Genomic DNA, 17216 nt, shown 5'->3' with positions numbered 1-17216 from the left:
AGCAGTTCAAGGAGGCAGCTCACCGTCACTTTCTCACGGACAATTAGAGATGGGAAATTAATTCTGGCCCAGCCAGCAACACCCACATCCGAAACATTTATGGTACATAAATAAAATAACTTGTTCGCTGACACTCCGTTTGACTGTTGGAGATCAATCATACAGAAAGGTATAGGGGAGATGTCAGAGGTCGGCTCTTTACACAGAGAGTGGTGGGTGTGTGGAATGCACTGCCATCAGAGGTGGTGGAGTCAGAGTCATTAGGGACATTTAAGCGACTGTTGGACAGACACATGGACAGCAGTAAATTGAAGGGGTGTAGGTTAGGTTGATCTTTGATTAGGATAAATGGTCGGCACAACATTGCAGGCCGATGGGACTGTACTATGCTGTACTGTTCTATATTCTATGTTCTATTATCAATTGAGGTCTTTAAGTGGCTGATGTGACCTCCTGGGGAGGAGTGAGTCCTTCAATCAAAGGCATTTAGTGCCGAGTGGAGGGATTAGACATGGGAACGGGTGGCATTGCTGCCAGCCCACCTAAAACCCCATCCCCACAGCCCCCCAAACCATTAAGTCACCATTCCCACTGTCCGCCGGCTACAACACACTCATACACGACTTACCTGTGGCCTGGGTTACTCTGCAATCCTGGGGCTCCAATGCCTGTCCTACCTGCAGCCAGCCACCAGGGCCTCAGTCTGGCCCCTGAGCGCAAGAGCAGCCAGCAGTCTCACAGGTTGAGAGCTGTTAGTCAGTGAGATTCCTGCCCCCGGGATCTTGATTCCAGAGGAAGACCTGTCACTGGCCTCTTCATTGCCCGATTGGCTTGTGATTCGGTGGGCCTCCCTGAAAAGGGCAACGCGGGTCTCTGGCCGGCTTTCCAGCTAGCAGGCGAGAGCACAACCCCACCCCCTGCACTTCCCCGACTTCTCCACAAAGTTCTGCTGAAGGAAAAAGAATGAAATATATACTTACATAAAAAGCCTTCGAAAGTTGAGTTATTGTCTGTCAAAGATGAGCTCTCAGGTACAAGAGAGGAACTTTAAAAAAGTAACCAAGCAAAAGGAAGCTCTTTGCAAAGCAAAGGAAAGAATAAAGGACACGGTCAAATCTCTGAAAGAAGTAAGTGGAATCGAATTCCAGGTTGAGGACACTCAGTAATAATACATCAAGTTGTGAAGTGACTTCAACTTCTGTTTGAAAAAACAATTCATCAGCAGCCTCCAAATCAGCAGAACTGTCTCAACAGTCAGGTTCCATTACTCAATATCCTCATACCTGATCCGGCAGGAAAAAGAACAACAATTGTTCCAATGTTATTTTCAGCTGGCTGAGCCAGCACTTATTGCCCACCCCTAAGTGCCCTTGAACTGAGGGCATTTAAGGGCCGACCGCATTGCTGTGGATTTGGAGTCACGCGCAGGTCAGATCAGGCCGGGATGGCAGATCTTGTACCTTGAAGGACATCAGCGAATCAGACTAATACAACAAGACCACCTCCCTTCGTTCAGAACAAGGGGTGAGATTCTCCGACCCCCGCCGGGTCGGAGAATCGCCGGGAGCTATCGTGAATCCCGCCCCCGCCGGTTGCCGAATTCTCCACCACCAGATATTCGGCGGGGGCGGGAATCGCGCCGTGCCGGTTGGCGGGCCGCCCCCCGCGATTCTCCGGCCCGGATGGGCCAAAATCCCGCCGCTAAAATGCCTGTCCCGCCGGCATAGATTAAACAGCCTATCTTACTGGCGGGAGAAGGGGGCGCGGGCGGGCTCCGGGGTCCTGGGGGGGGGCGCGGGGCGATTTGGCCCCGGGGGGTGTCCCCACGGTGGCCTGGCCCGCGATCGGGCCCACCGATCCACGGGCGGGCCTGTGCCGTGGGGGCACTCTTTCCCTTCCGCCTTCGCCACGGTCTCCACCATGGCGGAGGCGGAAGAGACTCCCTCCACTGCGCATGCGCGGGAATGCTGTCAGCGGCCACTAACGCTCCCACGCATGCGCCGCCCGGAGATGTCATTTCCGCGCCAGCTGGCGGGGCACCAAAGGCCTTTTCCGCCAGCTGGCGGGGTGGAAATACTTCCGCCGCTGACCTAGCCCCTTAAGGTTGGGGCTCGGCCCCCAAAGATGCGGAGCATTCCACACCCTTGTGGCGGCGCGATGCCCGACTGATTTGCGCCGTTTTGGGCGCCAGTCGGCGGACATCGCGCCGTTTCCAGAGAATTTCGCCCCAGGAGTGGAATTCTTTGGCTTCCCGACCGATTGTTTCTCGGCAGCGTGCCATTCGGTGGCGGCGGGATACTCTGCTCCCACCGCTGGCCAATGGGAATTGCCATTGAGGCCACCCCATGCCACCAGGAAATCCGTGGGCGGGGGTGCACTGTCGGTGGGGCCAGAGAATCCTGCCACCAGAGAGCAGCCGGAGAATTCCGACCAAGATTCTGAAGGCAATGATGAAGACACCGTAAAGGGCGGGATTCTCCAATAATGGGGCTATGTCCCCAAGCCGGAGTTAAAAGTGGCGCCAACCACTCCGGCATCAGCGGTTTCCGATAATGGGGAATGCTCCCCTTCCTAGGGGGCTAGGTCAGCGCCGGAATGGTCCCCGCAGCTCCAGCCGGCGCGGAACAGCCGACGTGATTCCGCGCAAGCGCGGGGGTTCCCTTCTCCGTGCCGGCCCCCGGGCAATATGACGGAGCCCTACAGGGACATAGGCCCCCACAGAACCAGCCCGCACGCCAATCAGTAGGCCCCGATCGTGGGCCAGGCCACCGTGGGCCCCCCCACCCCGGGGTTGGATCCCCCCGCCACCCCTCCCCCTCCAGGACGGCCCCCGCAGACATACCTTCCAGGTCCCGCCGTGTGGGACCTGAGTAACCCACGCCGGCGGGACTCGGCCGATCGAGGCAGCCACTCGGCCCGTCAGGGCCCAGAGAATCGCCGGGGGGGGGGGGCGTTGTCAACAGCCCCCGTGCGTGGAGGGATTCCTGCGGACGCCCGAAAATCGGGGGTGGAGAATCGGGAAGCCGGCGACGGTGCGCGATTCTCGTGTCCCACTGGGGATTCTCCGACCCGGTGCGGGGAACAAATTTGAGAGCTCTGAACACAGTGATCTTCTGAGCACGATTCCGGAATCTGAGCTGATCCGAGGGCTGTGTAAAGGGAATCTCAGGAGCTGATGCCTCTTCCGAGAGCCACTACAACACTAGTCCAGCAAAAACTCAATACCTGCGACAATGCTCTCAAACTGGCTGCTGATTAAAACAAAAGATGCCAGAAGCTGGGTGAGAAGTGAGAGGACGAAATAAAATCAGGAACTGCTGGAAGGATGGAGTTTTGAAGAGTCACATTGGACTCATACCGTTAAGTCTGTTTGCCACACAGACATGGGGAGAACGTGCAAACTCCTCACAGACAGTGACCCGAGGCCGGAATTGAACCCGGGTCCCTGGTGCTGTGAGGCAGCAGTGCTAACCACTGTGCCACCATGCGGCCCTGCACCCACAGTATTTTGCTTTGGGGGAGAATCAAAACAGCTGAGGAAATATTCTGGATTTATTTAGATATCGTTCAGCTTTTCATTTCGAATTCAGTGACTTCCGTGATGAGTCCAGTATATTTCAAAATTCAAACATACTTTAATTGATAATTGATTTCATTCTTGTGTTATATTTCAGCCGGTTAGCACGGCTGCCTCACAGCTCCAGGGTCCCGGTTCAATTCCGTCCTTGGGTGACTGTCTGTGTGGAGTTTGCACTTTTTCCCCGTGTGTGCGTGGGTTTCCTCCGGGTGCTCCGGTCTCCTCCCACAGTCCAAAGATGTGCAGGTTAGGTGGATTGGCCATGCTAAATTGCCCCTTAATGTCCAAAAGGTTAGGTGGGTTACTAAGTACTTTCTGCTATGAATAAGAGGAAGTGAAGCCACTTAGCTCCTTTTGATGTGGCAAAGAGCTGTCAATCATAAACAAGAGTGTTTGTAAACATTGTGGTTAGCATCAAAGCAGGGTACTTGGGCGTGAAGGGATAGACAGATAAAAATCCACCAAGTACCTGTCTCTGGAGTAATAAAATTGTCAATCACTGGCGAGTGCAATGTATTGCTGTGTGAAATTGAATAGGAGTTTTGCATTTCAAAGGCCCGCCTGCAGGTGTGAAGCCTTTTCAAGCATATTTGACTGTGGGGGAAGCCTCTGACACCTGTAACAGCAGCTGCTTTAAACGCTTTTGTCTGAGGCAACAGATGTTAGGAAAAGGTAAGTGAAAACGCAATGATATTTCAATGGACTACCTGGACTGCTCTTCTGATGAGGTTTCTGATGAAGATCTCTGATGGGGATGACTAATGAGTGGGGTCTCTGATGGGAGTCTCTGACGGTGATGGAAGGGGCTGATGGGGGTGACTGATGGGGAGTCTGAGGAGGGGAGTCTGATAGGGGGTCCTGATGGGATGTTCTGATGGGGGGGCTGGGGAAGGTCGGTTGGGGTTTATTGGGTCGGGTCACCCTAAGTGTGTATGCTGTGGGGGGGGGTGACCTGTTATTCTCGCAGTGGGGTTGGGGGGGTGGATGATGCCCCTCCTCATCAGCGTGAGGGGGGAATGAACATTGTGAGGGGGAGGGGGGGGGCCTGCCGTCGGACCCCAGGATCGGGCCGCCGCTCAAAACAGTAGTTTGATACCGGGATTGCGGATGGAATCCGGCAAGCTCTCCACGGTGCATATATTTACTTGGTTAAGGAGAGAGACTCGCACCTGCCCCCACTCCCCGTGCCAGCGAAGACCAGTCCCAACTTTCTGTTGGCGGGAACACTTGGCCACCAGAACGGAGAATCCAGGGCTGAGAGTGAATTTGGGAGAATGGTGCCCACGGTGGAAGGATTGCAAGATAAGCCTGGATACGCTGGAAGCTGATATTTCTTGGGAGTTTTCAAATGGCCTGGGGTTACTTATTCCTTTATGCTGAGCAAAAGATCTGACATAGCTAATCCCTCCCTCTTAACATCTCTGGTATTTGAATATTGCTAACTGAAGACTACGTGGCCCTTTCAAAGTACGAACACTGCAGCAGTTACACTGCAAGGTCCCTTTGGCCGGGCTTTTGTCAGAATACTCTCTTGAAATACAGGCAGCCAGAAATTACCGCAGTAATTCAAGTGGCTATTCAGACATAACACCTGGGAACTCACTGAGGATGCATTGGCAAACAAAATCAGCATATTGAATAAAGTGCTTTTCTGTTTGCCTTCACGGTGCTGCAGTATTTGTAAATAATAAAAGGAAGCAGGTTATTCTTTCACAGGGCGAGACTGACACGATACCTTTAAGGAAGACATCAGTGGAATCAATGTTGAGGGATTTCCGTTGCCATATCGCAGTAGTGGATTCAGAGGCTCGAATCAATAGGAGGCGGATAATTCTCACAAAATGAGACACTTCAATCAATTGCATTTGCTTTTATTTCTGCTGGAAGCAAGATTGATGTAGCCCTGCAGGTTGCATCAAACACCACTTGAAACAGCCCTCTGCTTGAACAAACAACGTGGTTCTAACAGTGCTTTTGATCAGAAGGGTTTCAGTTTACATTATCACAGGTCAGCCGTTTAATGCAACATCGCTCTCCCCAATTACATGTCAGGATTCTGACTCATATAAACTCTTTCTGTTCTCACTGGCGCACCCCAGTTCACCGGTGCCAAGTGCCACATTGCTACCCTGCCAGTGAAAGAACATACCGATCTCTCCGCTGGCCCACCCATAAGGGCCGACCACCAACTGAAGGTAGCTTGGCAGTATTGTTCTCACAGTTTATCCCCCAGCTGGCAAGGGCCATGCCATCCAGGAAGGACTGGGAGACCCAAATTATGACATGAGGGATCAATCTTGGCTAAAATTGTGGAGCTCATGAATTTAATAATCGCTTATTGTCACAAGTAGGCTTCAATGAAGTTACTGTGAAAAGCCCCTAGTCACCACATTCCGGCGACTGTTCGGGGAGGCCAGGACGGGAATTGAACCCGCGCTACTGGCCTTGTTCTGCATTACAAGCAAGCTGTTTAGCCCACTGTGCTAAACCAGCCCAATTTAAATTGATTTTTGGAGCAGACAAGGGATGGATTAGAGGCTTGCCCCATCCACTGGCTTTGTAACTCGCAGAAAGGAATATAAATATATATATTTTCAAAAATCAGCTATAAGCTGGTCCCATCTCTTTACTCTGGCTTGACCTCAACCTGACGAAATGGGAGCTCATAACCTTGCCACAAACCTGTTTTAAATGCTGAATGTGCCATTATGTGGCTGCCTTTTACTTGGTATGCCAAACCCAGCCTGAATAAAAGCTGCACGAGAGGTGTGAGCTTCTGAGGGATCGTGGCACTCTGAACAGTGCAGCCAAGTCAGTGTATATCCCTGAACCTCGTGGTGAAATTTGAGGGTTGAATTTGGCCCGGACACTGGATGGAACTCCTGATCTCTTCGTCCATTCGTGTCATGAAATCCTTTACCTCCAGACGAGAAAGCAGCCAATTTCTCATTCAAAAAGGCTCCTCCATTAGTGCAGCAGTCCCTCAATACTGCACTGAGCTGGTGATCTGGATTATCATAGAATTCCTACAATGCAGAAGGAGGTCATTCGGCCTATCGAATCTGCACCAACCCTATGAAAGAGCATCCTACCTAGGTCCACTGCCCGTCCTATCCCCGTAACCCCGCCTAACCTGCACATCTTTGGACTATGGGAGGAAACCGGAGCACCCGGAGGAAACCCCCGCAGACAAGGAGAGAAAATGCAAACTCCACACAGACAGTTTTCCGAGGTCGGAATTGAATCCAGGTCCCTGGCGCTATGAGGCAGCACTGCTAACCACTGTGCCGCCGTGCAGCCCTAATGTGTTTCAATCTCTGGAACGGGACTTAAACCCACAATCTGCTGATTCAGATGCAGGAGATCTCCTGACGGAGCCACAAGCTGACAGCCAGAATGGGACTGGCCATGCAGATGCCACTTTGAGTGAGCTTGATTTGTGACTGCTGTCGTGTTAGGTACACTGGTCTAACACTGGCTGCAACTGGATGCAGCTTAGATCAGAAAGATACTCCAGACCTTGACGTTAGTTCAATCAGGTTTACTGATTAGCACAGTTCTCTGTGAGTTCGACTCCCTGCTAACTTAAGTGTGGTTACTCTGTCTGTCTGAACCAGACTAGCTCTTAGCCACGTGGTGGGGGTGTGAGATTGTAACAACACCCTTGACTGACTCTCTGGATGTTCATCAGTGGAATGAGGTGGAGTGTGAGTGCCTCGTGTCTTTTATAGTCAGATCTCACCCCTGAGTGTCCTGCCTGCTTATTGATCATGTCCTGTTTTCTGTGTCCATTAGCTGCTTGTCTGCATATAATTATGTGTCTGTCTGCATATCATGACATCTCCCCTTTTTTTAAATGTTTGGATGACATATGTGAACGTATTTACAAGAATAGGCCAATATTAACATGTGTACATACATGCAGTGGATGTGAACATATGTACATGTGAAAACAGCTGTCTAATGCGAGAACACAGAACATAGCAAACAGAACAAATGTTCATAAGTCCAGTCTCTGTGGCTTGCGTTTGATCCTGGTTGACCGCCGGAGAGGTGGTGGTGGGGACGACAGTGCCTTGATGGGCGGGATTGAAGCCTGACTGGTGGCCTCATGAGTCGAGGTATCAGGAGGTGGCAAAACAAAAGAAGGAAACGGGGAAGAATGTGGTTGAGTGCAGGCAACTTTGCGCAGTGCCCGTCTGTTTCGTCGCACAACAGAACCATCAGCCAGACGCACAACATACGAGCGGGAGGCAGAACAACGACAGCTGGAGCTGACCAGCCTCCATCAGGGATCTTGACCCGAACAGTGTCTGACGGGGATAACATGGGCAAATCGGTGGCATGAGCATCATAGCCCTGTTTTTACCGGTCTCGGAGTTGCTGCACCTTCTGCAGCACCGGGAGGTGATCCAGGTTGGGCACGTGTATGGCTGGATGTGTCGTTCGCAGGTCCCTGTTCATCAGGAGTTGAGCCAGCGTCATGCCAGTGGACAGTGGGGTCGCCCTGTACGCAAGCAGCGCAAGGTAGCATTGTGGATAGCACAATTGCTTCACAGCTCCAGGGTCCCAGGTTCGATTCTGGCTTGGGTCACTGTCTGTGCGGAGTCTGCACATCCTCCCCGTGTGTGCGTGGGTTTCCTCCGGGTGCTCCAGTTTCCTCCCACAGTCCAAAGATGGGCAGGTTAGGTGGATTGGCCATGATAAATTGCCCTTAGTGTCCAAAATTGCCCTTAGTGTTGGGTGGGGTTACTGGGTTATGGGGATAGGGTGGAGGTGTTGACCTTGGGTAGGATGCTCTTTCCAAGAGCCGGTGCAGACTCGATGGGCCAAATGGCCTCCTTCTGCACTGTAAATTCTATGAAAAGGTGAATGTCAGACGCAGAATCCTCGGCCTTGCAGATGAGCTGCTTCACTATGTGCACCCCTTTCTCAACTTTTCTGCTTGACTGCGGATAGTGTGTCGGCAATGATGAGCTCCTTGCCAGGCGTGTAGACCAGGTCAAAGTCGTACCTTCTGAGTTTGAGGAGGATGTGCTGCAACCGAGGCGTCATGTCATTAAGGTCCTTGTGGATAATGTGGACCAGCGGCCTGTGATCCGTCTCGACTGTGAATGACGGCAGGCCGTAGACATAATCGTGAAACTTGAGAATGCCAGTGCGGAGGCCTAGGCATTCCTTCTCGATTTGTGCATACCTTTGTTAGGTGGGCATCATTGCCCTTGATGCGCAGGCAACCGGTGCCCAGGATGAAGTGTCATCGCATCGCAGCAGGACCGCACCGATGCCATCCTGGCTCTCATCAGTCTAGATTTTTGTTTCCTTGTCTGGGTCGAAAAATGCCAATACGGTTACAGTGGTGAGCTTGGCTTTCAGCTCCAACCACTCTGCCTGATGGGCCGCCTTCCACTCGAAGGCAGTGGACTTCTTCACTAGGTTACGTAGGGCCTGGTGTGTGAGGCCATGTTTGGGGTGAACTTGCCCAGAAAATTGACCATGCCCAGGAAGCGCAATACCGCCTTCTTGTCTTCAGGGACCTTCATGGCTGCGATGGCCTTGACCTTGTCTGTGTCGGGGCACACGCCCTGCTGAGAGATCTGGTCTCCTAGGAACTTGAGTGTCGACATGCCAAAGCAACATTTGGCCCAGTTCAGCTTCAGGCCATTGGCGTGGACACGGCGGAATACCTGCTGGAGACGGGAAACATGCACCTCAGGGGTCGTGGACCATATGATGACGTCCACGTACGCACAAACCCTTTCGACGCCCTCCATCATCTGCTCCATGATGCGATGAAATATCTCCGATGCCGAGACGATGCCGAATGGCATACGGTTATAGCAGTACCTGCCAAACGGCGTGTTGAAGGTGCAGAGCCTTCTGCTGGACTCATCCAGCTGGATTTGCCAGAATCCATGTGACGCATCTAACTTCGTGAAAAACCGTGCATGTGCCACCTCACTGGTGAGTTCCTTTCGCTTCGGGATGGGGTAGTGTTCACGCATTATATTCTGGTTGAGATCCTTGGGATCAATGCAGATGCGCAGTTCTCCAGAGGGTTTTTTAACCACCATCATCGAGCTGACCCAGTCAGTGGTTCGGTTACCCTGGAAATGATCCCCTGCTGCTGCAGCTCCTTGAGCTGTTCCTTCAGGCGCTCATTCAGCGGAGCCGGGACCCGGCGTGGAGCATGGACCACTGGCTTGGCATCAGGTCGCAGTAGGATCTTGTACCGATATGGCCCATCCCGTCAAACACATCTGGATACTGAGCGAGGATGTCGTCAATGCCAGCTTGAAGATCCACGTTGGAGGATGTCGTTGAATAAACCCGCTGCACCAGGTTTAGCTTTTTACAGGCATGCACGCTCAGTAGGGATGCCCTGTCCGGCTTGACAACGTCAAACCTTAGCCGTGCATGGGTACTCCGGTTGGAGACGAGTAGATGGCAGGACCCCAGTGCCGTGATGGCATTACCGTTATAGTCCAGGAGCTGGCAGGCTGCTGGAAGGGTCTTGGGGGCTTCTTGATGCGTTTGAAGTCTGCCTGTGATAGGAGGTTGGCAGAAGCACCTGTGTCCAGTTTGAACTGGATGGAGCAGAGGTTGACCTGCATCACTGCATGCCATTCGTCCTCCGAATCCACGGCGAGGATGGACTGAATGCGAGATGTGGCATGTTCACGTGTGGTAATGATGCCCACTCGGTAGGCGGACTCCAGGCCCTCGTCCTCTGGATCCGTTGTACTGCCAGGATCAGAATCCTGTGATCGTCGTTGCACATTCTGGATGCGCTGTCGTTGGAATGGGGAGCGCTGGCCTCTGACTGGTAGTGCAGACCTGCACCAGGCTGCATAGTGTCCAGGCTTCCTGCAGTTTAAACATCACCTGCCTCTTGCAGGGCAGTGTCCCTTTAAGTGGGCGTTGCCACAGTTCGGGAACGTCATGACGTCGGCGTCGTGACGTGGTGTCGGTCGTTGCACATGCACAGTGCGGTCGGCAGATGTCTGCACCTGCGCAGTGTGGATGTCGGCCGCTTCGTTATCCCGTTCGCATCGCGCATGCGTAGGGCACCTGGAAAAGCACGCAAGATGGCCGCTGTCTTCAATGCTGAGGTGCTGCATCCGGGAGATGGCCTGCACACTCTTTGCCTCGTCAGAAGCAAGTTTCTTATTTTCAGCCTATTTGTATTGGGAATACCGATTTTTTGCATGCTCATGCACTGTACATGTTTCAATCGCGACTGGCAGGGTCATATGCTTGGTTTTTAAGAGCTGCTCTCTGAGAGGATCAGAGTGAACTCCAAACACGATTTGGTCTCTGATCATGGAGTCAGCAATATCACCAAAGTTGCAGGACAGCGCTAGCAGGCGGAGGCTAGTTAAGGAGGCATTGAAAGATTCATCTTTACCTTGAAGACGTTGTTTGAATATGTAGCGCTCAAAGATTTCATTGGTGTCCACTTCACAGTGACTATCGAACTTGTCCAGGATGGTCTGAAACTTTGTCTTGTCCTGGCCTTCGGTGAAGTTAAACGAGTTGAAGAGTTCGGTGGCTTGATCAGCCGCTGTTGAGAGGAGAAGCGCGATCTTTATTGCATCAGACGCACCCTCGAGGTCTGAAGCTTCGATGTACAGCAGAAACTTTTGCTCGAATATCCGTCAGTTGGCACTGAGATTGCCGGAGGTCCTGAGCTGGTGAGGAGCCTGAATCTTCTCCATGGTGCCGGGATGCATTTGCTGGTCGTCACGGAATGGAGGTAAGCCACCTTAAATTAGTAGTCTCCTGGTATCATGTTGTGTTAGGTACACTGGTCTAACACTGGCTGCAACTGGATGCAGCTTAGATCAAAAAGATACTCCAGACATTGAAGTTAATTCAATCAGGTTTATTGAACTAACAGCACAGTTAGCACAGTTCTCTGTGAGTTCGACTCTCTGCTAGCTTCTGTGTGATTACTCTGTCTGACTGAACCAGACGAGCTCTTAGCCACGTGGTGGAGGTGTGAGATTGTAACAACACCCTTGACTGACTCTCTAGATGTTCCTCAGTGGAAAGAGGCGGAGTGTGAGTGCCTCGTGTCTTTTATAGTCAGATCCCACCCCTGAGTGTCCTGCTGCTTATTGGTCATGTCCTGTTCTATGTGTCAATTAGCTGCTTGTCTGTATATCATTGTGTGTGTGTCTGCATATCATGACAACTGCTTATAAAGTCCGACAGCTTCGCCAAACAGACAATAAAATCAAGGTCCAAATTTATTACTGTGTCTTGTCTCTCAATGCAAAGAGTAAGAGAAAGGGTATCGAGATAGAGCTAACAGATCGGTAAAGACCTGCAGGTTACATTAATACAACGTTCACACACTTCCACTTGAATGCACAAAATAGTAGCACAACAACTCAGCCATTCAGTTTGATCAGAAATGTTGCAATGTGAATTATCACAGTTCAGCAACTCGAACACACACACTGCCCCCAGTCGATTCTTAAGGAGATTTTAACTTACTGGTAGTGCAGATGGAATACCAACCGTAAAATATTTGCAGAGCAGTAAATGATCACGTGTGCCTTACCTTCATACAGCCAGTCGCTCAGACCGTTGAAGATGACCCCCTCCTTCCCAGTCGCTACCAGACGTATAGCACGGCTATTAACATCCCGCTGATAGAAGATGTTGTTCTCAAAAATGAAAATCTGGTCAACAGGGAATAAAAGGGTGAATTAGGGCTGGAGGATTAAAATGAGGATCAACTACAACTACAGGTAGGATCAAGCAAGTATCTCCGAATTTGCCCTTTTCGGAGGGTAAGGCTCATGGAGAACTGAAATGGCATGTTCATGTGGGAACATTCTAATCATGCCAGCCTTGATATGTCAAATCGCTGCCACCATGAGATACCCTCAATTACGACGCGTGAGCGAAGATAGATAATTCAAAGGCTTTAATTAGCAGAGAACCAGACAGCTGCCGAGAAGTGTGCTCACTGCATACTGCCCACTGAACATTACCTTATATACAGTTCCCTGCAGGGGCGGAGCCAGAGGCGGAGTCCCCCAGGGTTCCAAACCCGGTCTTAAAGGGATTCCCGTAACTGCCTCCCTGAACAGGCGCCGGAATGTGGCGACTAGGGGCTTTTCATAGTAACTTCATTTGAAGCCTACTTGTGACAATAAGTGATTTTCATTTCAGTCATTTCATTTCGTCATCACATTAAAGGTACAGTTATACAGTTATCATTCATCACATTCACCCCCTGTTTAAAAAAAATGCATAGTCCATCGGGGGTGAAGTGGAATTACATGTTCAGTCTTTTGGGTGGTCTGATTGTCCGTGTTGACCTTCTCAGCTCCGGCGGTGGTGTGGCGGATACGGTCGTCCTCGGTGGGGGTGTATCCGGGAGCACGGTTGTCTGAGCCTTTGCCCGTGTTGGAGCAGGGGGGTATCCGGGGTGACTAGGGTGATTGGTGCCGGTGCTGGCTGGGGGAAGGGGCGCTATGGGGGGGGGGCGCTGTCGGAGTCGGCAGCTGGTGCGGGGAGGGGAGCGTCAGTAGAAGGGGGGGGCATCGGTGGGAGAGCCAGTGGGTGCCAGGTCTCGCAGGGAAATGGTGTCTTGCTTGCTGTCAAGGTGCTTGACGTAGGCGTATTGAGGGTTTGCGTGTAGCAGTTGGACCCTCTCGACTAGTGGGTCTGTCTTATGGCTCCTCACATGCCTCCAGAGTAGAACTGGTCCCAGAGTCGTCAGCCAACGTGGAAGCGAGACCCCAGAGGTGGACCTCCTGGGGAAGACAAACAAACGGTTGTGAGGGGTCTCGTTCGTGGCCGTACAGAGGAGAGACCTAATGGAGTGTAAGGCATCGGGTAGGACCTCCTGCCAGTGGGCAGTTGGGAGACTTCTTGACCATAGGGCTGGAAGGACAGCCTTCCAAACTGTCGCGTTCTCCCCCTCCACCTGCCCGTTTCCCCGTGGGTTAAAGCTGGTCGTTCTGCTCGAGGCGATGCCCTTGTTGAGCAGATATCGACGCAGCTCATCGCACATGAACAATGTACCCCGGTCGCCGTAGATATAAGCGGGGAAACCAAACAGGGTGAAGATGCTGTGCAGTGCCTTAATTACGGAGGCCGAGGTCATATCAGGGCAAGGGACAGCGAATGGGAAGCGGGAGAATTCATCGATGACAGTGAGGAAACAAATGTTGTGGTTGGTGGACGGGAGGGGCCCTTTGAAGTCCACGCTTAGTTGCTCAAAGGGCCCAGAGGCCTTTACCAGGCGAGCCTTGTCTGGTCGGTAGAAGTGCGGTTTGCACTCTGCACAGATCTGGCAAGCCTTGGTCATGGCTTTGACCTCCTCGGTGCAGTAAGGTAGTTTTCGGAACTTGATGAAGTGAGCAAGCCGGGTGACCCCGGGTGACAGAGGTCATCGTGGATGGCCCTCAGGCAGTCTTTCTGCGCGTTGGCGCACGTGCCGCAGGACAGGGCATCTGGGGACTCGTTGAGCTTCCCCGGACGATATGTAATATTGTACGTATAGGTAGAGAGTTCTATTCTCCACCTCAGAATTTTGTCATTCTTTATTTTGCTCCGTTGTGCGTTATCGAACCTAAAGGCGACCGACAGTTGGTCGGTGCCGAGGGCGAACCTCCTACTGGCTAGGTAGTGCCTCCAGTGCTGCACGGCCTCCACTATGGCTTGTGCCTCCTTCTCGACTGCAGAGTGCCGAATTTCCGAGGCGGTGAAGGTTCGGGAGAAAAACGCTACTGGTCTGCCCGCCTGGTTGAGGGTAGCAGCCAGGGTGACGTCTGATGCATCGCTTTCTACTCGGAAGGGGATGGTTTCGTCCACCGCGTGCATGGCGGCCTTGATGACATCGGCCTTGATACGACTGAAGGCCGACTGAGCCTCAACCGTCAGGGGAAAAACTGTGGTTTTAATGAGTGGTCGGGCTTTGTCCGCAAATCTGGGGACCCACTGGGCATAATAGGAAAAGAGCCCCAAGCACCGTTTGAGTGCCTTGAGACTACGGGGGGGGGGGGGGGGGGGGGGGGGGGGGGGGGAGGGGGGGGGGGGGGAAGTTCGTTAAGGGGGCGCATGCGGTCGGGGTCTGGGCCTAGGACCCCGTTTTCCACGACGTAGCCGAGGATGGCTAGCCGGGTTGTGTGCAACACGCATTTCTCTTTGTTGTATGTCAGATTGAGGGCCCGGGTGGTCTGGAGGAACTTCCTCAGGTTTGTGTCGTGGTCCTGCTGGTCATGGTCACAGATGGTGATGTTGTCCAAGTACGGGTATGTAGCCCGTAAGCCGTACTGGTCCACCATTTGATCCATCGCCCTTTGAAAAACGGAGACTCCGTTTGTGACGCCAAAGGGACCCTGAGGAAGTGAAAAAGCCGACCAGCTGCTTCGAAGACCGTGTAGGGGCGGTCCTCCAGGCGGATAGGGAGCTGATGATAGACAGATTTTAGGTCGACCGTGGAGATACACGATACTGGGCGATTTGGTTCACCATTTCTGCTATGCGGTGAAGTGGGTACGCATCGAGTTGCGTAAAACGGTTTAAGGTCTGACTATAATCCACCACCATTCGTTGCTTTTCCCCAGACCGGACTACCAATACCTGTGCTCTCCAAGGCCTGTTGCTAGCCTCTATGACCCCTTCTTTTAGTAGTCGCTGAACCTCTGACTTGATGAAACTCATGTCTTGGACACTGTACTGCCGACTCCTGGTAGCGGCGGGCTTACAGTCGGGAGTGAGGTTCGCGAAGAGGGGGGTTGGTGCAACTTTAAGTGTTGCCAGGCTACTGGCCGTGAGTGGGGGCAGGGGTCCGCCGAATTTCAGTGTCAGGCTTCGGTGGCTGCAGGGGGGCGCAAAGGTGAGGGAGGATATAAAGTTTAAAACGCGCGTATTCGGCACCTTGAATAGCGAGGTTCGCGACACAATACCCCGTGATTTGGATCGAATGAGACTCAGATGCGAGGGCGATAGTTTGGGAGGCGGGATAGGTGCGCAAGGAGCAGCGTCTTACCGTGTGTGGGTGAACAAAGCTCTCCATGCTCCCGGAGTCAAACAGGCAGGGGGTGTCGCGACCGTTGATTTGGACCTGCATCATTGAGTTCCGCAGGTGCTTCGGCCGTGATTGATCGAGAGTGATCGCTCCCAGTTGCAGGTAGTCAGAGTCCTCGGTTGAGTAGGACTCACAAAATGGCCACCGGGAGTCACAAAATGGCCACCGTCGTTGGTCGCACGTGTCGGATTTTGAAGATTGCCGCTGCCAAGATGGCCACCCCCATGACTCGTACGAGGCCGATGACGTGTCAGAAGTGGGCGTGTCTGGCCGGCGCGCAGCCGCGTTGTGGGGCCTGTGGGCCCGGGAGTTTGATTTCTGGGCCCGATGAGACTTTTGTTTCTGGCCTTTGGGTCCAGCCAGGCCGACCTATGCGAAGTGCCCCTTCTTCCCGCATTCGCCGCAGATAGCGGAGCAGGCTGGGCAATGCAGGTGTGGGTGTTGGCCTTGCCCACAGAAATAGCACGGTGTGCCCTCAGTGTGAGCGGGTCGCCGCGCGGCGCAGGCCTGTAGCGTGGCCGAGTCTGGAGGGGATCGAGAGGGCTTCGCAAGGTCCGTGGAGTACGTGCAGAGATTATGGTGGGCCGCTTCCAGACAAGAGGCGAGCGTTACCGTGCCTTGGAGATCCTTTGCCCCGTCTTCTCGGAGCCGCTGTCTGATGTACATGGATCGGATACCGGACATGAACGCATCACGAATATGTAAGTTCATGTGGACTTCTGCCGTCACCTCTTTATGGTCGCAGTTCCTGGCGAGCGCGGTGAGTCTCTCCAAGTATTCATCTAGCGTTTCCCCGGAAAGCTGGCGGCAGGTCAAGAGCAAATATCGAGCGTGTACCTCATTCATCGGCTTAACGAAGCGCTGCTGTAGGATTTTGACCGCCGTTTCGTACGTCGTAGCCTTTTCGATACGGAGGATAGTCGGTGGCCCACCCGAGCATGTAGTAAGCTCATCTTTGGAGGGCCGTCTACGGCAGTTTCTGAGGAGTTCAGATAGGCCTCAAAACACCGGAGCCAGTATTTAAAAATTTCAGTGGCCTCCGGCGACCGAGCGTCCAGAATGAGCTTCTCCGGCTTTAGACCGCTGTCCATCTCGAAGCATTCTGCGATATGTCAAATCGCTGCCACCATGAGATACACTCAATTACGACTCGAGAGACAGAAGATTGATAATTCAAAGTCTTTAATTCACAGAGAACCAGACAGCTGCCGAGAAGTGTGCTCACTGCACGCTGCCCACTGAACATTACCTTATCTACAGTTCCCTGGGGGGGGCGGAGCTGGAGGCGGAGTCCCCCAGGGTTCCAAACCCGGTCTTAAAGGGATCATCACATTAAAGGTACAGTTATACAGTTATCCTTCATCACACACCATTAGCAGGAAATAACCAGGATTCCACACGCAGAGCTCCAGCTCAGTCAATGAAACACTTCTCCTTTTGTGTGGACTTTGATTAAGCTGTGGGCAACTTTGACGATTGTAACCCTCTCCAGACTGGCCTCTCAATTCCCACATAACAGGAAACCGGAGCTCATCCAAAGCTCTGCCGCCCACGTCCAAACTGTCACCAATTTCCGTTCAACCA

General features: G+C 52.7%; 1 protein-coding gene across 3 annotated transcripts in view; it reads right to left on the bottom strand.

Annotated features, from left to right (window-relative positions):
* dpp6a (dipeptidyl-peptidase 6a) overlaps positions 1 to 17216 on the bottom strand; it is a 1922242-nt gene that overhangs the window by 489248 nt on the left and 1415778 nt on the right. For all 3 annotated transcript variants that reach the window (XM_072508192.1, XM_072508190.1, XM_072508191.1), the window contains exon 8: positions 12147 to 12267. In XM_072508192.1, coding sequence (XP_072364293.1) covers positions 12147 to 12267 — 121 coding nt within the window. The remainder of the gene's footprint in view (positions 1 to 12146; positions 12268 to 17216) is intronic.

This window comes from Scyliorhinus torazame, chromosome 6 (assembly GCF_047496885.1).
Source record: "Scyliorhinus torazame isolate Kashiwa2021f chromosome 6, sScyTor2.1, whole genome shotgun sequence".
Taxonomy (NCBI): domain Eukaryota; kingdom Metazoa; phylum Chordata; class Chondrichthyes; order Carcharhiniformes; family Scyliorhinidae; genus Scyliorhinus; species Scyliorhinus torazame.
The sequence above is the reverse complement of the archived record's forward strand: the minus strand, read 5'-3'. Positions and strand labels throughout refer to the sequence as shown.